Here is a 24,361-nt window from a genome sequence, read left to right as displayed (position 1 = left end):
TTATTATTTTCGAAACCATTTATTGTTACCATGATTAATAGAGATAACATTGAGTTAAAATTATCTGCTTTGCACTCACGTGCGTCGCAGTTACAAGTAATAATTCCAATTAAAGGTTTAAGGTTCTACTTTACTATATGTATATATAAATGGGTGTAGAATTTTGATATATACATGCCTTGTATAAATAGGATCTAAACGCGATGCCAAATACGGAAGACAGAAGTCTGGATTCCTAGCGTTTCTCCTCTTAGGCGTGGACCTCGTGAAAGCAAAGAAAGAATTATTGTCTAGTAAAGTCTAGAGTGGTGCACTCGTGCTGTGCGAAATCGCATTTCACATTTTAATTTTTAGATTTAGTGAAAAAAAAATTTATACGCGCTTTTATTTTTTTTCTTGTTTCATTTACTATATTTAACATACACCTATATAGTTCAAATCAACAAATATATTTTTATATGCAGTTTAATATGTGATTTAAAATTATTCTACATTCATTTAACGTTTAAGAATAATTTGTGTTTATCAATAAAATTACACATAAATACATTTAGTGTTACAGTACTTAGGATCCATTCATAATAACGCCGACACAACACAAATAATATTTAACATGCAAATAACATTCAACAACGATAAACTCCCATCAGATAATATATTATATCCATATTTCTTCATCATTCTTTAAATATACCGACAACATGAGGTTCAGAATAGGAAATATTATAATCTTCATCACAATTATATACCACAAAATATGAAAAGCATAGTTACTGAATATATCAAAGAATAGTTCTTTTAAGTACATAAGAGTAAAGTTGCACCGTACAACACATAATAGTAAATGCTCGAACGCACCTATGGCTGGCTAGGTACGAACGAAAAAATGGTAGAAAAATATACCTAAATACTTAATCAAATGCTTGACCAAATGCAGCGACTGTATGATAGTAGAATTTAGAAAAAAGTATTACAAAATAGTAACAAATCTTGTACAATGAAATACAATCATTTCAAACGAACAATTCGATCCGTTTCAGAACTCCGTTTTGGATAAGATATAACATCACCGCACAATGCGAGCCATGAAACCGTTATTTATCGTTGCAGGGCTCTCTGCCAGCCTAGATTCAGCTTCAGGGTTGCAGGAAGACAGGGGCTAGCCTCGCATTCACCATCCAACTCATCAGCCAGGTTGTCATGTAGCTCTCTCAAAGCCATCAAAGCAGATCGTGCAGCACGTTGGCAGCTCATATCGCCCTCACAGGTGGAATCGGCTTCTGAGAGAAAAACTAAATCGCATGTCGTAGGTGGGGCTTCTCCCTGTGAAACACCGTTATAAAATATATTATGTTGAAAAAAATATTGGTTGTTTGTAAAGTAGGTTTACGATCGAGATGTTTACGTGATAACGTCTTATTGGTGATATAAGTTTTTGGGAAGTAAGGAATTAATGAAGATAACAATTGTTTCAAATTTTAAATTACATCTATCGTTTTATTCACACTTTTGATGATAAATTTCGGGTGTAAAATGGCAAGTTTACTTATTCGACTATGATATACATTTTTCTTCATACATTCACGGAATGACTGGCAGCGCTCGAGATGAGACGGGAGATCGGTCCGTCTCTCTCTCGTTATACCTGCGATCGCGCTCGTGAGGTTTTGGTGTGACACAAGTTTCTGAACATGTCACCCGACTAAAACGATTTTAAAGACGTTATCACGTCAAAAGCCAAAGAATTTTTAATATTTTCTATATACTTACACAAAGGTAGCATATTTGATGTAAACTACACAGCGGTAGGAACAGCTGGCCACGATCTCCCGCTAGTAAGTCCACACCTCTGCACCTTTTAATGATCTTATCAAGTACAGGACAAGCGCCGGCAGAGCTTACTGATGGAAAGTATTAAGTATTAGGTTTAGTAATGTGACATTATTTTACTTTTATTAAGTTAAACTACCTGTTGAAATGGCAGGAGAACGATGTCGGCCACTCCCGCCCATGTATCCCTCGGATAATTGCTCTTCTAGTTTTCCATTTATGTAGTGTCCTGCGCCTTGTTCATCTTCAAAATCTTCATCTATTTCACTTTTTTGTTCATGAACAGATGGAATATCGTTACCTATTACTTTTTCTTTTTTAACAGCAACTCTCTTATCCTTAGATTCACCATCCGAAGTAGACTGAGAGCTTGGTGTCACCTTTTGTATTTGTAGGCTTTGCTTGAATTCTTTTAATGCCTTTCGCATTTTTTCCAAACTATAGGCGGCAGCTAGACGTGACAATAATTTTTCTTTCATTTCTTGTTCCTCCTTTGAATCTAATTCTTCTCCATTATTAGAATACTGCAATGCTTCATCTACAATTATGCCTTCCATGTTCTTCAATTTTTTGTCAAAATTTTCTAACTTTGTGTCAGTATTAATACCAGCACTCCTTTTTTCTGAAAGTGGTTTCATATTCGTTTTCGGTACATTCTCTCTTAACTTCGGTTCTCTTAAGTTCCGCTTCATGTAACTTGTTCTCCTCACATTGTTTAAAGGATAAACTACCTCTTTGTTAAATGTATCAAAATAAAGCTTTTTTAGCCGTTCATCACTTAAGCCCGATGGCTTTTTAAATCTCTTGTCAATTCCAAAGTAATCGGACCAGTCTACAGACTTTTTTTGTACAATTTTGGGTTTTACAGACTCTGGCATGTCATGGTTGTGGTGATCATGATCGTGATCGTGAGTATGTTCATCATGTTCTAACTCTTTGCCAGTTACTCCTGGGGGATGACCATGATGCTCATGATTTGTTGAGTCTGGTGACGATGAGCTGGAGTTAATGCGACTATCATTTTTATCATGACTATTTACACTGGGGGGTTTTATTTCATGAGGGGTTTCCTCATTGTCACTGTTTCTTTTGACTGGGTTTCTTATTATTTCATATTCCGAATTATCAAATATTTTTGATAAATCTTCGATTATTTTTGGATCAGTACCCGAACTACCTCTAAAAGTTTTTGCATTATCGTGGTTGTTTAGGGCAAATCTTTTCTTTTGCATATTAATGCTCCCAGTTCCACCACTCCGTTTAGACACAGGAAATCTTTTCTCAATATTTTCATAGGCAAACTGATCCTCATCTGCCAGATCAGAAAGGCTGTCATCATCTAACGGCTGAAAAGCAATGGCATATTCTTCTCGCATATCATCGTCTTTGTCATCATCAGATACATCGTACGCGTTGTAGTTAGAATTTTCTTGGTCTTGGTTTTCTAAAATTTTACTTTCGTCTATGTCAACAGATGGACGCTCCGGTTCGTAGCCTGAACTTCGTTTCCTTTTGAAGGCTATGGGCCCCCAATTATTTGGATAACTTTTTTTAACCATCTTCTCTTTATACAATTTAATTACACCTTGGGGAGCATTTTCTACTCGGTTGGAATTTGCTTTATTGGTTTTATATTTACTCCACAACTGTCCTAATAGCATGGCATAATCAGCGTCGTTTTCAGGTCTTTCTTGTGAAATTTCTTCCTTAACCTGAGCCTCATTTCTATCCATGAAAAGGTCCCGAAGTCTATCGTTGTCGGAGTGTTGACTTCTCTCCCGAAATGCAGATTCTCTTTTATTATCACCACGGGTAACCGAATTTTTCTTTTTGATGATCTTATATTCGTATGCATCAGAAGGAGTTTCATTATCAAGTAATTTTACAATGTACTTTGGTTCTTCCTCAACATCTTCAACATCAATCGCATAGTCGGGTTCTGAGGAAATAATAAATGTTAATTCATTAAAATGGGCTTATATTTAATAAAAAAATAAAAATAGATCATATTTAATCACGTACATATAAAAGTACATAATTATTTCAGTTTTAAAAATTACTCTGTATACCTGCATATGCTTGAGGAGGGACGAACTCGTATAAAGTATCATAGTCCTGTGGAACGATGGGTCCCGAAGTATGAAGACGGCCGCGTTGTCTCCTTTGTAATGCTTCGAGTGCCCCCCTGAGGGACCCACCCCTCTCCGCCGCCGAATTGCTTACAAGGCAGGCTATTACAGCCCATAGCCAGAATATAATCATTGCGGCTGAGCTTAAAAAGAACAAAGTTCTTTTCTAAATCTGAATACATATATCGTATTTTTTTATGAAAAAAAAATATTTCTTATCTTAATATATATAAATCCCGTGTCACGTTGTTTGTCCGCGATGGACTCCTAAACTACTTAACTGATTTTAAAATAAATTTGCACACCGTGTGCAGTTTGATCCAACTTAAAAGATAGGATAGCTTACATCTTAATTTATAGCCGCAATATTATTTTATTGCAAATTATTTGTTTATTATTTGATAGTCACAGTTCTAACAGATGGCGCTGTTTTGAAAGTACCAACGTTTCACATAAGCTACAATTTAATGGCATAACCACCAAAAAAAGCATGGTGGACTGGTGTTCTACTACTATGTAATATACAAAAAACCTTAGCCACAGCAACGCTTGGCCGAGTCTGCTAGTAACGTATAAAGATATTATAAGAGTGAGTTCTCAAGCTCCTCCTTTTGTCATGGGCACTGGGCAGCTAGTCCCATACATTTGACATATTAATGAAAATTAAAAACTTGATGTAATAATTTCTATATTACAATTTTATTATTAAACTTCCGCACTTCTGCACAACAAGAATACTTTCGGTTTCAGAATAGGAAAGGTTACAAATATGTTGCTTAAGACTTAGTGAATGTATAAAGTTTTGGAATCGATAGCTTAAAGATGAAAAGGCCTCTCAAATAAAAGCGTTCGCCGAAGTAGGTACGTTTTTGGGAATATTATATGTAGGTTTGCGTTGCATTTCCAAAAAAAACCCATATTGCAATTAAGGATAGTTGTCTAACCGTTAGAAAATTTGTTTCATCATACAATTTTAATATATTAAACTAGGCTTCATATACTTTTTTAGATTATGTTGAGGCTTTTGTCTGCTTTCCAAAAAAATGCTGAAGTTAAAAATTTGACGGTTCCAGGAAATTACGAAAGTTATATAATATTCCAAAATACAAATCAATCTAACGATAACATGCAACTTTATATTATAGGTGCTATGTTACTTAATACTTTCAATCATAAATCTTTTAAAATACAGGAAAAATTGATTATAATTGTAATATTCATACTTATATTACGTAATAATAAACGATATTTTTGTCTAAAATCAAGAAGGGTTTTGCTGTAATTCCCCAGAACTTTTCATGTAGAAAATCGAATTACTAAAAGCTCTCTAATCACGCCTCTCCGCCTCCTATTACGCAGAAACGACTTATCGAAAACAAGATCACTTTATAATATTCCTCTGAGATTACACTCTTATTATTCATGACTCAGTTTTTGACAACATACTTAATAATCTGTCAAATTAGGGGATTAGCATATTAATGTTATAACATTAAATTTTCTCATATTTTTCATGAAATCGCTGCCGGATGAGAAATAACAGTGTTCATTTATATTTTAAAATTTCTAATCAAAAATACTTCAGTTGAATTAATCTTATAATTAAATTTGTATCTGGATTTAAAAGGAAGGGAAAAGTGTCATATATAAAATTATGTTGGATATATGAGTAATACAATATTTATATAATTCGTATGGCCCATGCTTGCTCGATTACTAAGTAATTAAATTAAAATCAATATCGTCGGAAAGGGTAACCATTTAGGTGTTCGCAAATTCATCCACAACCGATACGTTCGGTAAATTTTATTATTAAATTCAATAACAGGACACTTTGAATATTGTAAATTACGAATCACATCTTGGAAGATGTCTTTTTGGTATACCATACTTATTTATGAGATGATATTTGAAATGCAAATCATTTATTAATTTATGAAACACAATGAACACAAATGAACGTCAATAAAGAAATACATATTAAATGCTTCTTATTTTACATTTACTGCTAGTTCTCAAATCAAGGGCGTAGAACGGACGAGAAGAACTGGCAATAAACTCTCCGCCGCTCTTTTTGTTTTACAAAATGTTTGTAAGGAGCTGCATCCATTACACCATTTTCCACATGACATCTTCAGTAATTAATAATAATAAAAAATTAAAAACAAAGATTTGTCCACTAACTACCAGCAGGAGGCATGGTGAAATAGGAGCACGTACTTACATTCTTCTGGGAAAAACACGCAAATACATAGTCGAGATAACTAACATTACCGCATACACGAATTCAAATCCGACCAGTCATAACGATCTTTAACCACCCCAAAAAAGTATTATTACAGTTACAGGGTATAAAACTGTAACATACTACAAATCATATCCTTAACATTTTTATTTTATATTATCACATACCGTTGTCGGACTGAATATTAACATTCATATTCTAAACAAAGCAGTATGATAATATGATGCTTATTCCACCTGTTAACAAAATAGCAGCTGTTTACATAAACAGAGATAACATGCCCTAAATTTCGCAAATTCGTAAGATCCGCAAACATCAATATAGGTCATATCCCGTGAAAGAGAAATAATGTAAATTAGCTCTTCGTTTTAGTACACAACGCCCAGTCGGATCCATTTCTTAATCTATCAAAGCGAACTCTAACATCAGTCTTACCTTAAACCATTTATCACTGCCACAACAAATTCAGGAGCAATAACAGGCGTTCGAGCCGGTGGAAGTGTGGAAGATAACTGGGAGACAGTGTAAAGCCTGCGCGATGAGTGCGCAATAAAATAGAGTTCGTTGGGTTTTCAGCCACCTACGGAACACTGGTATGGCTGAAGGCGGGCGGGGGTTTATATAACTCGATCGATAGTACGACTGGCAAGTTAGGCTGTATACAGAGTACCTCCTTTTATTTATTAGTCTTGCTTTGTTGCTTTCAGTTGCATTAGGCGCACTATCACTTACTTTACTTACAAGTGGATGTAATCGTTAGATATCCGTTAATCTGCGTTATAAGAATTGATTTTTATGATAAATGAGATGGAAATGAAGTAGCTTTGATCTCATTATGGAGACTAAAGTTTTATTAATTAATTTTGTGGAGTTTTCTTTAATATTCAGAAAAGTTTTGTGAACAGAGTTCAAGGGACTTGTAAGGTTTTCTTCTAACGTTAATTGAAGATGTCCGCCCGAGCCTCCATGTCAGGGAAGGAATTATTCCGTTCAATCAGAGTGCTTTTTTAATGGCGGTGGTTATTTGCAATTTCCCAACAATTTTATTTAGCTTTTTTGAATTAACTTTTGCTTATGTTACACAATTAAAAGAATGTGTAAAATCATTATGTAAATTAATAATTTGAAGTTAATTCGACTTTTAGTATTGTACTAATTGAATGGTTTGGATTTCAGTTTGTTTTATGAATAAATAACTAACTAGCTTTTCGTAAAAATTTCGATTACATAAACGATCTACTCTCTCGTCCCTGAGGTCGTAGGTTCGGTCCCCGGCTGTGCACCAATGGACTTGCTTTCTATGTGCGCAATTAAGATTTGCTCGAACAGTGAAGGAAAACACCTTGAGGAAACCGACATGCCCCAAAAAAAAATTGATGGTGTGTGTCAGGCACTGAAGGCTGATCACCTACTTGCCTATTAGATTTAAAAAATGATCATGAAACAGATTCAGAAATTTGAGGCCAAGACCTAAAGCGGTTGTAGCACCACTTATTTATTTATTTATTTTAAAATGATCTACTACTTTTTTTAAAGCGATCTAGGCCTGAAAGCATTTTAAAATTCGCCTTACCCTACCAATTTTAGTCGCTAAGCTTTCTCTATAGAATAAAAGCTCAACAGTAGACAAAAACTATTTAATTGCAATGAGCACTGCTGGCTCTATTTTAATTAGAGGATTTGGGGCAAAATCCAATTTAATAAAGTTTTAAAGGGAACATAGAAACTGTATCAAGGGTTCACAAGCCAGACGTTCAATCCAGCTGTAATTGACTTGAGCTCCATTTCGATCGGGATATCGAGTGCGTTAGTTAATTAAGTTTCGAAGCCTGAAACTGTTTTCATGCAAAGCTTATAATGGGTTACTTTGTATATTATCTAATGTGCTACTCGTGGATTACTTATATAAATTAAAGGTTGTTAGTTTTTGTTCGAATCTACTGTTAATTATACGTTTTTCCATGTGCTCTTTTGTTATTCAGTGTAATCACAATAATTGTTGTACTATATAATGAAGTTAGGATAGTAATTTCATCTTTTATGAACGAAAACCAAGAGTTCCTATGATTGGTTACGTCTGCGAACGTTTACAACCTTTTTTTGTTGGCCAAAGTATCCTATATTTAAATAAAATGCCCATGGCCCACACATGCAACACCAGGATTTTCAGGCGTGTTGCCGCTTTCAGGTTAGTAGATTATAAGAAACACTTTGATGGATGGTTTTACAAAGTTCATAGAAGTTAATTAGTCTAATTACACTGTTTATTTAAAATACTCATTACGTCAAATTATGTTTAACATGTCATGTAAAGACCAATCAAATCACTTTACTAGATCAATAAATCAAAATATAAAACAGTTTTATAAAATTGATTTAGTTTTTATGAAACGTTTTCTAGTGATTTAAAAATTGCGAATATTCGACGAAATAAAAGAACACTTAAAAATAATTATTTATTATTCAATAACTTTATAAAATGACATTGTATTTCCTTTTAATATTCATACAATAAAGCAATAAATTACAATAAAAAAGTCTACAATATGTACTTATATTATCAATGGCATAACAGATCTATCGTTATTATTTATGAAACCTCCCAGTATAGGCGTTGTTGGGCACAACAAATCATAATATCATTAGAACTTTCAAAGAAGTCATACCAATAATCAGAAGTTAATCAAACGTACAAAAATTAATATTATTTTGCTCTTAGTAATGGCACGCATTGACTATAAATTAACAAATACTTTGAAAGTACTGCGACACAGTCACATATGTATGTCACCGTAAAATTGTAAAAACCGTTAGATTGTAATCTATCTCGCGAGATTGTAAACTGTCGAAAGATTGTCAACTCAACATACTGCTTGCAATTTAACGTATTATTATTCGGTAGTTATATGAAATTGTTGGGAAGTAAAATTAATCTGTAATTGACCAAAGAAGTTTGAATGATAACTAAGTTAGTGTAGTACAATCTACCGAATACCGATAACCGATAGATTACAATCTAACGGTTTTTACAATTTTACGTTAACATGTATATACATTTATTTAAATTCGTAATAGACTACGGTGAGAGAGAAACAGCGTTATTAGTCCTTGGTGTCAGATTAATTAACAGAATACAAAGCTTAGAATTCGTCAATTGGCTCGTCAGCATCAGCCAATTTCACGAGACCTATGAAACTCTTTTCCGGCTGCATCAATGAGTGTCTATCTCCGCCGGTGTTTCTTACTGCCAGCTTGTCACCAGCTCTCAGGAAGAGAGCAGACGCTGAGAAGCAAGAGTTCGGTCTGTCCATCGGCTCAACAGAGTGTGACGTCTGTGCGCACTGTAGGAGTGTGTCTCGACCCTCAGTGTATGGGTTGGTGCGGTGTAGTACCCAGGATATTATGTCGTGACTGTCGAGATAATAGATCTGAAAGGAAGTAATAATGATATAAGGAAAGTATTTAAGGTTGGAATGATTTGAAAACAAAATTAAACTACACATTGCTGTAAAAATGTTGTGTCTGAAACGCGTTACTAAGATATTCCGACCGTTATAAAAATAATGATTAATTGAAAATTGCATTTTTTTCTAAAAATTAACATATTTGCACTCGTTAATTCAAACTTTTTTTTTACTTAAAATCTTAAATTATAGTCTCTCTTTTAATCGGATGCACCGGGTGATAGATAGATAGATAGATATAAATGCGTCACAAGCCAATCATGTCTCTCTATCGCTTGTTCCGCGCTCTCGCTTGCACGCTCGGCCCAGGTGGAACATGACAATGAGTCATGTTTTTTCGTGCGTGCAGCCGGCGTTCATCGATTTATATTACGTTATCAAGTTAAAAATATGGATACATGACTTTGTTTCGATCTTGAGAGTTATGTTTAATTAAATTAATAGTGACTCACCTGTACATAAACAAGATAGACTCCAGTGTGATGCACATGAATATGGCCAGTTCTAGTAAGTGTGGGTCGAGGATGTGGTGATGCAATAGTCCAGGGTGCTGGGTACCATACATCGTGGGGAGCGCCATGCGACACGCGCACTAAACCGTTACCTATATATAGAAATATGAATGAATACAAAAAAAACTTTATTTAAATACTTATACTATTCATATGAACGGATGTCTTATTGAGAAGTACGATACATATAAATAAATAATAGTTTAAAAAAACTAGAACACACGCTTTTAAAGCTTTCACTTTTTAGTTTGATGTGCTTTAAAAGCTTGTGTTCTAGTTTTTTTAAACTATTATTTAATTTTAATTTTTTTGTTAATTTTTTTAATTTTTTTAAATTTTTTTTCGGATTATTGCATTGTCATCGATCTTTGACAGGTGCGCAAAGTTAAATCTGTCCGTTAAAAGTGGGTCAAAATCGAGTCCGAAGGAGTCGGTTACATACATACATACATACAGGTGAAGCTAATATAAAGCGTGTAATAAAACATAGCATTTAAGAGTAAGTTCTTCGAGTGTAGTAAATAAATAGATTTGAGATAAGTTTCTGTTAATAAATGAGCTCTCTGTTTCAAAAATGCTTCTTGTACTTTTTATATCCAAGAATAAACACGAATAAACAAACAGCAGTGACCAAGTGAACTAAGAAATGCTTCGAGAAAATCGTTATTTAATCCACTACACGCCTTTTAAAATATTGATAATAATAATTAATCTGACGACATTTCCATAAGTTAGGCAACTACATATCATCGCAGATGACTATTAGGAATGTTTGTAAGTACTACTAATTTTTTCCTTGACGGTAACTTCTACTTCTTCAAAAAAATCTGCTTTCCATCATTTTACACATACAGGTCCACTGATTCATACACTGCAAACGTAACTATGTTACGTATATATTTTTGTAGAGGAATAATTATTCAGTTGGTGTATCTATAGAATCTGACCGAATTTGCAAAATATTTTAGTTTTTTCATGCTTTATACCTTAAACAGTTGTTGTGAATTGTATTCTAAATTTGAGTTTTAATGTCAAACTACTGGTTTTTGAAATAGACAATGTTTATACAATGCCTACGTGACTACTGAATTCTAATCCAGGCTTCTAGTTTTATTCATTACGAAGTTATTGGGGATTTGAAAATGACGAAAATGAGAAAATGATGGAACACCCGCTTTTTTGCTCGTATTGGCAGATATCACGATATTTTCGCGAGAACTAAAAATTCAATATACCTTTGAAATGCTCGTGTATTTCTGTGCTTAGATGGGATGTGTTTCCGTGAAAGTGAGCTGCGATGAAAGGTCTTCCCTGTAAATTTACAAAAATATATATAGACAGTTTTTAAAAGTTATAGGAGTCAAATAAGATATGGTGTATTTATATATAAAGGGCACAATCACACAGGAGGCTGATAAGTGATAGGGCAGTGTATACTAAGTAATGAAAGTATGAAGGTGCAGTAAACAGATATTACCCCAGGGGGGTACCACACGTTTCCGCTGTGGAGAATCCCCCTCTGGGCGTTCATCATTGGAATAATTGGTATTCGGTGGTGAATGCACAGGCTGCCCTTCATATTCTGAGGGGGGGTGCAAAAACTGCGCTAAAAACTTAAGTAGTAATAGGTTTCGAACCAATTCGACTTAGAATCGAGCGTACCAATTCTTAAAAAGCCGGCAACGCCGTCGCGAGCCCTCTGGCATTGAGAGTGTCCATGGGCGGCGGTATTACTTAACATCAGGTGAGCCTCCTGCCCGTTTGCCCCCTGTTCTATAAAAAAAATACTCTACCGGAAGTAAGTCTTTTCTTGAAGGACCACAAATCGTATTGAGCCAGGAGTTCTTTCACAGGTTAACCATAGTCATACACATGTGCATGACAGGTAGTGTGACAAAAAAATACTCAATTGAGAAACGACGGCAACGGTTGGAAATTCGTATTTCGACGTCGGATTATAAAATTCAGTGGAAGGTATTAGTCCGATCAACTCGTATGAAGAGATTTTTTATATAACAAGGGCAAACGGACAGGAGGCTCACCTAATGTTATGTATAACAGCCGCCCATGGACACTCACATTGCCAGACGGTTTGCGAGTACGTTGCCGGCCTTTAGCGATACCGACCAACCTACTATTTTATATAAAGTACTATAAAGCAAAGAGAGGTAGACCACAAAAAAGGTGGGACGACGACATTATACAAGTCGCGGGAACAACATGGGGTAGAGTGGCCATAGAAAGGCCAGAATGGAGAAGGTTGGAGGAGGCCTTTGCCATCTGGCAAACGGACAAGCAAAAGTGGAAGAAAAGTACAATATACGAAAAATAAATAAAAATACTGGCATGTCCGAATAGAGGCTATAATAATAATAATAACTATAAAGCATTTTCTGTTAATCTTACCTCTCCGTCACTATTTCTTGCAGTTCTTGAAACGGTGTGTACGGGAATCTTCATTGTATCAGGTGGTGGGGTAAATTTCTTTGTCTTTCGTCTGAAATATAATTTTAATATGTTACTATTTAGTACCCCCGCTCCGATTTTATCTCATGACCATGACTTTTGCTTTTAAAATATTAATAGAACAAAAGCAATTTGGAGGTCATTTGGAAATTAAATGTTAGTTAAATTATTTATATTATCCGTCATGGAGATAATAATTAAAAATAGAAAAAAAAATCAATGGCGCTACAGGCTTTTTAGGTCTGGGCCTCAGATATCTGTTTCATAATCATTTGTCAATCAGATGATCAGCGTTCTGTGCCTGACACATGCCGTCGACTTTTTGGATCCATGGCAAGCCGGTTTCCTCACGATGTTTTCCTTCACCGTCCGAGTGAATGTTAAATGCACACATACAAAGAATCTCCGTTGGTGCACAGCCGGGGATCGAACCTACGACCTCAGGGATGCACGCAAATTGAAGCCACTAGGCTAACACTGCTCTTACTCAAAAATAGATACCCTTTTTTTAAGACACGCCGTTAGAGATAATGTCAGAAAAAAATTTCTTCGAGAATATTTATAGAAAGAAAAGATTAAAATTATCTTTATAATTTTGTTATAAGCTAGTACTGAACCGAAATAATTTATTGGGAAATCCAAGGACAATTACGACGGGATAATTTGTATGGTCTATCTTTAAGTTGACTTTTATATGAGGTAGTGAAAAGATACCTAGTAGGCAATACAGAAGTCATTTGTAAGAGCGTGCATATTAAGACAGTTGTATATGAACGGATTTCTTTACGATTTTCACCCATATATTTCTTGTGTAATGTCTAGGAAAGCTTCAAGTATAGATACTTGAAATATATTTATATACTAGCTGATCCAAGCAAACGTAATTTTGCCATGTATATTATTTATAATAAAAAATAAGGGTTGATCGTAGAGGGGTGAAAATTAGGGGTTGTATGTAATTTTAATACTGTATCATAAAAAAATAAAATAAAAATAATTTATTTAAGAATAAAATATAATAATTTAGGGGTGGACTACCCTTAACATTTAGGGGGATGAAAAATAGATGTTGTCCGATTCTCAGATATACAAATTACAAATGTAAGAAACAAATTACAAACGTAACTCTCTAGAATTCAAATATTTATATTGTTAATATGCTGTTAAAGTGTATATTGTATTATTTACGGAAATAAAACGTGTAAAAATACTGAAAACTTAAAGAAAAGCATTTACGTACGTTCATCAGAGGTTGTAGTTTTAATTACTATCTATGCTAGTGTGATACAAAATAATAATATGCCGTAATACCAATAATAATAATCTTATTAGATTTATTCCTTTCAGTTAATAGAACTGGGATGGGCGACCATTAATCGATTTTCAGAATGTAGGCTTCTACCGACCGCTACGTGTCTATGAATCGCACCTCCAGGAATTCTGATATTGAATTCCAGCTCAACGGAATAAATTTTCTCTGTAATATTATTATATTAATATTCAGGGATCAAAATAATATGTTGAAATATGTTTTACTTTTATGTAAACAATATTACCAGAGTATTGGCGTTTCTTATACGTTACTAGTAAAGAGGATAAAATACCTTCCTTTCTACTTAAAATGTCAAAAAGGTTTAATACTGATTCTTCCCAAGATTGGTACGCGAAGCCATTGAAATCAAAAAACACCCCAATTTCAATAGAGAAGACGGCCTAAAATTGTCAAACACCTGGGATCCAATAATATCCAAATTAAAATCTCAAGAAAAACAATCCGCGAAAATAGAGGACACCGTGAGCCATTTTTGCCAAAACCCTCCATCTTTTAGTCGATACCAACTCCGGGGAAACAAATACAGATAATACAACTTTTTCTACAGCTGTGATACTTTTTGACATTCAACACCTTTTGTCTTCATTCACCGTGACCACGCACGCTGTAAAGCACGCGAAACGTCGGTTAAATTTAAAATTATGAAAAATAATTGTAAATACGTAACTTCAATCCGGTAAAAAATTGTTTTATTATCAAAGGTTTAATACTGGTAAAATACTGGAAACTACTTAAAAATTCCCTTTACATATCCTCCCTCTGTGTCTGACACACAGGTAATGATCGTTCCCGTTTACTATACATATTATATATACGTGTTTACTGTTTATATATACCGTCTCATAATGTCGGCGGCTTGTTACGTGCTTTATTTGGCAACGTTGGTAGAGCTGTTGAAAAATAGGATATGATATAATATTTTTGGACATTTTCATGATCAGTGGAAAACTAATATCTTTATTCGTAATTAAATAATATAGAAAAAATCTCTCTGTAACTTCGACTTTATATATCGGATCCGACTTTTTGTATGCGAATTTCGTTGTAGTTTTCTCAATACCCGTAGCTGATATGGCGCCATGCAAAAACTTAACATTAGCCTAGAATCTCAATCGGTATTAGTAGTGACAAAGTATTTGCGCCTGTCACTGCTCTGTATCCAACTGTATATGTTAACATATATACAAATATTAACCATGGCAAGAAGAATAGAAAAATGAAGCAAGAAAGTGCTAAAGGGTGCCGAAGGTACAATAAATGAAATCGAGAAAGATAATTTAGAAGGTGGATAGACCAAATTAAGGTACAGCAAGTGGTACATGACAGAATGACACAGTGCAAACAGGAATGGTGGGATTTATCGAATCCCTGAAAAGAATGAGATGGAAATAAAAATGTGTTTATGTGTAAAAGTATCTGAATAAAAGGCTATTATTTTAATATAGAAATAAAGTCACAAAGAGTACGGTTTCCGATATTCGAATAACAAAGAACCTCGCCCTTAGATCATATTGGAAAATTCCTTCACTCATTTAACATTATTCATGCTCGTATTACGAGAAATCACATTTGTTATTGGCACAAAATGTGTTATCATTTTGATAGATTTTATTACGAAGCCTTGTATAAGAGACACTTTGTTCAGGTTTTCAATTGCCTTTTCAATTACGAATCTAAAGTTAGGAAATTCTTTATGAATTTAAAGATACGATAACATAAGATTATGTATGAAAGAATGTAACAGTTGCCTTTAGAAGCTTTTATTGGCTAGCTATTAAACGTATGTGACTAGTTATAGGTCTACCAGGATCTGATGGCAAAAAGAGAAAAAAGAAATTGACGCTAGCAATACTGGGGAAATTGGAGTAAAACGTTTTGATATTTTTTTTACTTATAGCGGCTGATTCTGTGTGTGATACATGCAAGTATAAAAATTTATCCAATGAACAAGGATAATTTTTGAAAACGTGGCGAATGTGGAGTTTGAAATTTAGATGAAAACTCCAATTACTCTGTTCATGAATTTATTAATTAATTGAGAACTAAACAATGGTTCCAAATACTGCACATCCATAAAAATGTCTTCAACGCAGTATTTATGATAAACCTTTCCTCCTGCATCTCAATTAACCGATCTTGTTCTATGAACTGATTTTCAATTTTTATTACATGTTCATAAGATTTTCGCCATTCATCGATCACTATTTGAGAGAAAGAAACAGTGTAAAACTCATTTATCTTGTTTCTGATCAATTCTAAATCAAAACTATCCAAGTTTATTTGTAGTATAAGAAACCCCTGAAATAAACCGAAGTTTAGTATAAGTACATAATATAATTTCCATAAACCAAAGTATCAAGACGTGTCATTCCTACTAACCAGTCGACGCTTGCACATGGCTCAATATCGATGATTGTGTATGTTCTGCATTTTGTTGACCAAGTATTCTTTGATAAACATTGAAAAAAATATGTCTTGCTTGCGATCGAAGAGGTTTCTTCGACATTTTCATCACTTTTTAAAGGAAATTTGAAGCCAAACCAAAAACAATTCCTCGAAATTTCAGTTGACAGATGAAATTTTTCTTTTATTGCCATATGAAAATCGCTAATTTTTGAACTTTTTTTTTGCCATCAGATTCTGGTAGACCTATACTATGACACAATAAAAAGTCTCTAATAAGAAAGCGCTTTTGCGAAAAACTCTTCCTAATCTCAGACTTTAGTATCTGTTTGGTGATAATTTGTTTATTCTGTTAGACGAGTTGATCAATTTCCTGTACTTAACACACGCCGTCTACGTATACCGGTTTCCACACGATGTTTTCCTTCACCGTATGAGCTAGTGTTAATTGCGCACATAGACAGAATGTCCATTGGTGCACAGCCGGGGATCGAATGTACGATATCTGGGATAAGATGCTAAAGCCAGTGCGTAAACCAAATTAATAAGTAATATTTAATACTGGTTGACTTGCCAAGGCTTCCTTTAAACTGGATAAAGGATTGTAAACTGAGATGAAACATGTGTAAAGAGTCAACCACTTACTGTAACTCGACACAAGAGTTTCGAATTTCCACAACCACTAGTGAAACAAGTTGTGCAATTTAAACAACAATAATATTTTATTTATGGAACATTGATTTAGTATGGTACAAAGACTAGGGTACAGGACATAACTTTGAAAATAAGAAGACAAAAGTGGAAATGTGCAGGCCACATAATCAGGGGAAAGGACAAATGGAGTAAAATAATCACACAATGGTACCCAAGAGATGGAAAGAGAAAGAGAGGTAGACCACAAAAAAGGTGGGACGACGACATTATACAAGTCGCGGGAACAACATGGGGTAGAGTGGCCATAGAAAGGCCAGAATGGAGAAGGTTGGAGGAGGCCTTTGCCATCTGGCAAACGGACACCCGGAAGAAAAGTACAATATACGAAAAATAAAGAAAAATACTGGCATGTCCGAATAGAGGCTATAATAATAAATAAATAAATAAACATTGATTTAGATTGAGTCTTATAACCAACAACGAAGTTCACGAGCACCTTAAAATGAGAACTATCAAAGAGGAAATCCGGAGACTGGCAGCTAAATACAAAGAGCGGTTAAGCTGTCACCCGAATGAACTTGCTCGCCAACTCACCATTAGACAGTATGTGAGTCGACTAAAACGTCACCATATTCTAGAGCTAGAAGACCGGCAGTAGCTCTAGACAGAAGATGAGTAGATGCTTCCAATGGGAAGTCACTCCACATGACAGCACCACAGAAAAAATTTGCTCATAGCCTTGGGGCTGATTGCAAATAAACGCAGAAAAAAAAAAAAGATTGAGTCTAGTAATGTATGGCAGATATATTTCGATTTTGATTTCAGAAACAATTGCGTACTGAACCAAACCTAGTGCCCGTCAACTAAGCCACCGTCAGTTGAGCCTTAGCTAAACAAAGTTAGTCAATTATTATATTCTAAAGCACGAACTCGATTTATATAAACTGTTATTAGTATGCCTTTTAATAATGGATTTGCTATTTCGACAATTTGTCACGAAACAATCTAATATTAACATAGCGTTATTTCATCATTCATGTATTATCTATGAAAAGTGCAGTGTTGGTCTAGTGGCTTCAGCGTGGGACTCTCATTCCTGAGGTCGTAGGTTCGATCCCCGGCTGTGCAGCAATGGATTTTCTTTCTATGTATTTAACATTCGCTCGAACGGTGAAGGAAAACATCGTTAAACCGGCTTGCCTTAGACCCAAAAAGTCAACGGCGTGCGTCAGGCACAGAAGGCTGATCACCTACTTGCCTATTAGATTACCAAGTGATCACGAAACAGATACAGAAATCTGAGGCCCAGACCTAAAAAGGTTGCGCCATTGATTTATTTATTTTATCTATGAAATCAACAATACCTCATTAATATTTATACGGTAAAACATTCAGTATAACAAAAACAAACAAAACTCTTTCCTCCTTATAACCATAGAGGAAAATATAAAGAAGAATAAACGAAACCATAGTCAGTAGACAGTAGTAGATAGATCTGCACTGAGACAAAATAAAGGCAACAGATAAAAAATCTAAATTATACCTTTCTTCGTCCTTCGAAATGACTTTAGGTGCAGTGACTGTTGATATCGCGTCAGCTGCGGAGTCGGGAAATACGCTTCGCTTTTCGCGTCCATTTTGCTTTTCTGTCACCGTCTCCCGCACGCTGGCTGGTGTTTCTGTTGTCGGCTTGCGTGTGTAATTTGGCAACGTTGGTAGAGCTGTTGAAAATATAGGATGTATAGCTTGCTTTTTTGAATTTTCATGAACAGTGGAAAACTAATCTTTATGAGCTATTTAATAATTCATTATATAAGATAATTGAAGTGAAACTTCTTTATCGGGGTTGGAAAAAAATGTAGTGTAACATTTTTTCGTTACGCGTCACATTTTTCCGTTACGCGCCATCTTTTGAAGTGAAACTTCTTTATCGACGTATGGGAGACATTTTGTAGCAGGTTACGCGCCATGTTGCTTTTTGAAGTCAAACTTCTTTATCGGCGTTGGAAAAAAATTTACACACATTTGTCACATTTTTCGGTTACGCGCCATCTCTTTCTTGTCCCTACCACGGTTGATCCGAAGAGATTCGAAGCCATTAGTAACAAAAATATATAATAACGATAACAATGATAGTAATACTAATAATTCTATTACAATTAATGAAATTCTGTAATAATCTTAGTACTACATAGTAGTACAGTAATAAGTTAAAATGAAATAATTGTATTTGTATTCATGTCTATGATAATAAAAGCCTTTTGTTAAACTTTATCTAATTTAACTTTATTTAACCAATTTCTGTAAAGTTGCAAATAGTAGATAATTTTTCGAAAAATAAGGTCATAAAGAAGTTTCACTTCTTACGTGTGTACACCTAGTACACACACACATTTTTTTTTGTAATTTAATTAGGTGAGTTAAACATATATTTGCGCTTTTGTTTTATGTTTTATAACTAAGTACCGATACAACAAAACAAGTTAAGAGTCAGTCAGAGTCGGTCATGTTGTTAACATGAAAAATAGGCCTTTGTGATTATCGAAAGAGCGAAATCTCGGCGCCAACGACTATTACCATATTGAAATTGACGTTTAATAAAACGAAATTTTATTAAAGAATAGCTCGCTATAATTGTTGTCTGACTCGTGAAATCCTTATATTGATTTCAAAGGAAATATTTGCATTCTGTACAAAGGAATAAACAAAGTATTAAATTACAAAGTGTAGCTTTTATTTTGCTCTCTGACAGTATTTAGGGATTATGTTACATCGTTACCTTAATTAAAGACTAGTTAAATTTTATCGAAATAAGTCGATTATAAATTATAATAGATATATATAACGTACCTATATCCTTAATCTCCGGGTTTTCATTTAGCAGCCTCTTGATCTCGTTTAAGTTTCCCCCAACATCGACTCCCTCCACCACGCCCATGAAGTCGTCTGGAGTTAGCCGAACCATGTTTGTTGTACCAACCTGAAGATAATAATCAAAAAATTATTGTAATTATAAATAAACAACTAAAACAACAAATAATGCAAGGGGCAGTATAAAGTAAGTCAGATAGCCTTCTGATGTGATCTTCGATTCCCCGGGAAGAATTAATTTCTTTCGAAAGAAAAAAGGAAGTACTCAAAATAAATATTAATAAGACAGATCACGAAAGAGGTTTAGTCCCACCCATCACGGTCTCCCTAGTACAGGGACTAGCGTCGGAACAATATTGTCAGAACCATATTATGTTTTTAGTTAAATTTGTTATTACAAGTAAGCGCCCTTATCAAAACATGAAACAAATTATACGGTATTTGTAACCATGGCAACAAATATGGATCTTTAGTTCATCACCAATAACCGTCTTCATTGTCAAAGGTGAAAACTTTTTCGTTTTGAAGTTATACTTCTTTAGGCGCGTTATGAAAAGTGAAATTGAGAGTGAAATTTTACGATGCGCGCGTGACACAAAATTAAGAATGAAGTTGCCCACGGAAGATGCTACAGCATTGGACATACATATTTTAAAAACAACATTCGAATAATAATAGAATTTATGTTACACTTAATGTAAGAGAATAATAATAAATATTTATTTATTTAATTTTTCAAATGAAAACTGAACTTTATTGACTATAATCACTCCTTTTCCAGTCTTTGATTATTTAATTGTAATTTATTATTTGCATGCAATCAAAAACTATTTTTAATAATGCCAAAGAAGTATAACTTCTTACGCGCGTACGTAAGTACACGCACCCTTTTTTTATTAACATCGAGTAGGTGTTGAATACTTTTTTTATATAACACGGGGCAGACGGGAAGAAGGCTGACCTGGTGTTAAATGATATAGATTATAGACCTTAGATATATATACAGTTCACCCGTAAATAAATACTTTTTATTTCAATATTGCGTATTTACATACATCATTCTTACTCGTATGTTTACGATAAAAACTATGGAACCGAAATTGCTTCATATCAAATATATTAACATATTCATGACCGCAGATTCTAATATTAATAACGCAAGGAGAAAGGAAGCCGGGATCACGAGTGCTATGACGTGGCATTACGCGAAGCAATATAGGTTAACAGGGTGATATAAATTTAGTTGAGTGAAATTATTTATTTTTAATGCTTTACGAATAACTGTGACCGAATTCCTTAGCGGCTTTGTTCTAAGGGGCAAGCCTCTGAGTCAACGTTAAATATATAAACGGGTAGGAGGCTTCCCTGACACACTCACGCGTTGCCGGCCTTTTAAAATACTATATCGTACCAATCCTAAGTCTAATTGGTTCGGAAATAATTAAGTAGGCAGCTAGTTCCATAAAGTGGAGAGCGGAAAAAAGTGCTTTAAAACACGCGGAACTCTCTGATTAATGCGGTAGAAGATGCAGAGAGACTCCACAACTAACTACACCTAACTTTATGAACGCACGAACTTTGAAATGAACCTTATAAGAAATTTACAATGTGATGCTTTGACATCTCAATCCCATACAAGTTTATAACACTAATTCTATTAGAGATTCCATATACTTCCACAGAACAAGAACTTCTAGCATTACAATTCCAGTCCATCTATCTGGTGATTTTTTATTCTAGCTATAGATGTACTTACTTTCTCCCTTCTCCTATCGTAATCAGGATACCAGTCCCCGCTCTCAGCATCATCATCGCCATCAAAGAGGTCTTCATCATCTGCAAGCTGGTTGTCATCTTCCAGCACCGTGAGGCCATGTAACTTCTCCAACGAGTCGTAGCTCTGCTTATCGTCCTTTGACTCTTTGACGTCATCTACAAGGTTTCCATCCTGATCATCGTCAGCGTACAACTGTTAACAAAAATTTATATTAAAACATTTGTCATCAAGGTGTGGGTGAGAGGTTGGTATTCAAGACTGCCGATTATTTACGCCGGCTTTTTCTCTCGGCCTACACCCTCTGTCTTCTTTGCCGATGAGTAGGGATGCCTTCAAATTTAATGACGTGGAATAAGTGATACATGTATCTTATGTTCCATAATAAACATTTTTTTTTTTTTTACTGGGACGTAACAAATATTTACTTGGATTGGAAAGGACTACTTGCCTTAAAGTCTTTAAACTGACTTACTTACTCAGGACATCCATCATCAAAGAAACAATAACGTGTCACAGGTAAAATATGGCTAAGAGATTTCATTAAACAATTTCATGTTAAATTACCTATGTATAAAATTCTTGAACTTATAAAGTAAATTATTAATTATCTACTTTATAACTACCGTAACAACAACAACAACTCTTACAAGTTTATGTTATGTATTTAATAAATGTTAATTAATTCTGATATGTGCCTTATATTAAACTCATCCCGTATTAAAACGAGAATGTTACCTTGGTAACGATGTTATTTCCAGGAAATGGTAACCAAAGTAACACGGTACTAACTTGATACAAGTTTGATAATAGGCCCGATTTACGCCACTACTAATGATGTATTTAAATCATAAATTTACGCTACTTAGAATACACATTATTTAATATAAATGTTATATATAATCCTTTACAAAATATTTAAAGACCTACTTAGAGCCTATAGAAATCGACTAGTTGAAAAAAACCATTAAAAAAAGACATAATGACGTAGTTACAAAATGTAATTAATTATTTCATAATATTATTTAAGACATAATTCAAAAGTCTGTCTACTGGCACACATACAAAGAAAGCCATATATTCTATGTATTGTACCTACACCATAATCGTACAAACCTAAAAATCTATGTTAAAGTCAACATACTGCAAAAAAATACAAAGAAGTGTTAGTGGTGCTATCGCCACCTATATCACAAAGGTATAAAGTAAAGACGAATATTCGTCACGGTCATAGTTTTTAATTTTATTCGGGTTTTAGAAATATCTCACTATAGCACGGTTCTTATTATTAAAAGCTAAATATTTTAAAACTACTTAATATTTTTGTTTGACTAATATTACCCGAAAATGGATATAGGCAATAAAGGGATCAAGTCACATGGGTAAGCAGGTTCTCGACTGGTTTTAGGCAATAAGAAACATAGACAACATAGACCTGAATGAACATCGCAAAAGCGAAGGAAGCAGAAGACCTGGATCGAATTTACAGCTGCCCAAGACAGATCAGGTACTATTAGATATTCTCGCCCTAACTTTAATAGGACCTTAAGTCAAGTAAGTGATACCGATACTTCGCGGTAACAATGTGAAATAATATTTGTTCTCCAATTTCCCGCCAAGTGTAATCCATCTTATGAATTTCACGGCTTGTTACACGTGACTCAAAAACCTTTTCACGTGCCAACAAAGTCCTTTACTACCCACGCTTGTATTATACTTTGTTGACAGTTTGTTTACTTTTTAAGTTACTGAATATAAGCCGCTGGGGAAAATAAATCATTTAAGCGTAAAGCTTCTAACGGTGATATTTAGAAACGAACTACTCCCATATGTAAAAATCCAATAGATTTTTGTGTGAATCCGAGTTACCGGTAAGTCGTTACTGGACCTTACCCTTAGACATTTACGGCTTTTGAATGCAGAAAATAAAAACGTGACATAAACACTATTTATAATGAAAATATTGAAGTCCGTCAAACTTTTGGCACGTTAAACACACACAGCAATCAAGTGTTTGTCTATAACAGCTGTGAAATTACGTATTGAAATACACAATTATGATTGAATGGATTTGATCATCAAAATTTTACATGTTATTTAAATTTTATTGTAAAAAAACCCATCGAGTTGTAACCAGCTCATTCCGCTTTATTTCTCTTTGAAGGTAATCAAACGGTTAGTATTAAAATGGTAAATAAACGTATGTTCCCGTAAAGTGTTCCTTTAAATATGTCATACATAAATAAAATACAATTAAATTACTCGTTGTATTAAGAAACAGGCCAAACAAAAAATACCTGCAGCGTTTTCGCCGTGCTCTTGACTCACAAGAACTTGTCAAGTTGAACATATAATTTTGATTTCATTTTCTTTTCATTATGATTTATTCTTTGCGCAGGTGCAATTCTGAAAACTGCACCCATTATCTTGAAAGCTCATGAATGGTGGCCATGTGCATTGTTAAGTGCGTTTGCGAACAGTTTTATATCGGCGATTGAAGCGTTTTAAATTCCGTTCGTTGCAAAAACATTACGCATGTGTAAGATACGGCAATAATGAGTGGTTCGATTTTAATTTTAATTAATATATACATACCACGCAAAGGACTGTAGTCTTGTCAACAGGGGTTCTCTTGTGTAAGAACTACTACCGAGTAAAGAATGAAGAAAAATACCGTATT

The 24,361-nt window shown here is 34.3% G+C and overlaps 2 protein-coding genes across 2 annotated transcripts in view; both read right to left on the bottom strand.

The window, feature by feature from the left end:
* Positions 1-3: 3 nt before the first annotated feature.
* LOC125059739 (stress response protein NST1) lies at positions 4-6,774 on the bottom strand. Its single transcript, XM_047664284.1, has 5 exons — positions 6,640-6,774; positions 3,900-4,102; positions 1,970-3,769; positions 1,771-1,901; positions 4-1,323 (listed from the first exon to the last, which is right to left on the bottom strand). Exons 2-5 carry the CDS (start codon positions 4,090-4,092, stop codon positions 1,099-1,101), a joined length of 2,349 nt encoding a protein of 782 aa, XP_047520240.1. The 5' UTR covers positions 4,093-4,102; positions 6,640-6,774; the 3' UTR covers positions 4-1,098.
* A 2,539-nt stretch (positions 6,775-9,313) lies between these two features.
* The window catches only part of LOC125059639, a 48,269-nt gene continuing 33,221 nt past the window's right edge, over positions 9,314-24,361 (bottom strand). The window contains exons 2-8 of the mRNA XM_047664146.1: positions 21,664-21,876; positions 19,887-20,016; positions 18,580-18,757; positions 12,587-12,677; positions 11,416-11,491; positions 10,121-10,272; positions 9,314-9,632 (exon numbers count right to left, since the gene is read on the bottom strand). Of these exons, the coding sequence (XP_047520102.1) occupies positions 9,345-9,632; positions 10,121-10,272; positions 11,416-11,491; positions 12,587-12,677; positions 18,580-18,757; positions 19,887-20,016; positions 21,664-21,876 (1,128 nt within the window). The 3' untranslated portion in view covers positions 9,314-9,344. The remainder of the gene's footprint in view (positions 9,633-10,120; positions 10,273-11,415; positions 11,492-12,586; positions 12,678-18,579; positions 18,758-19,886; positions 20,017-21,663; positions 21,877-24,361) is intronic.

This window comes from Pieris napi, chromosome 20 (assembly GCF_905475465.1).
Source record: "Pieris napi chromosome 20, ilPieNapi1.2, whole genome shotgun sequence".
NCBI lineage: Eukaryota > Metazoa > Arthropoda > Insecta > Lepidoptera > Pieridae > Pieris > Pieris napi.
This window is presented reverse-complemented; position numbering and strand designations above follow the sequence as displayed.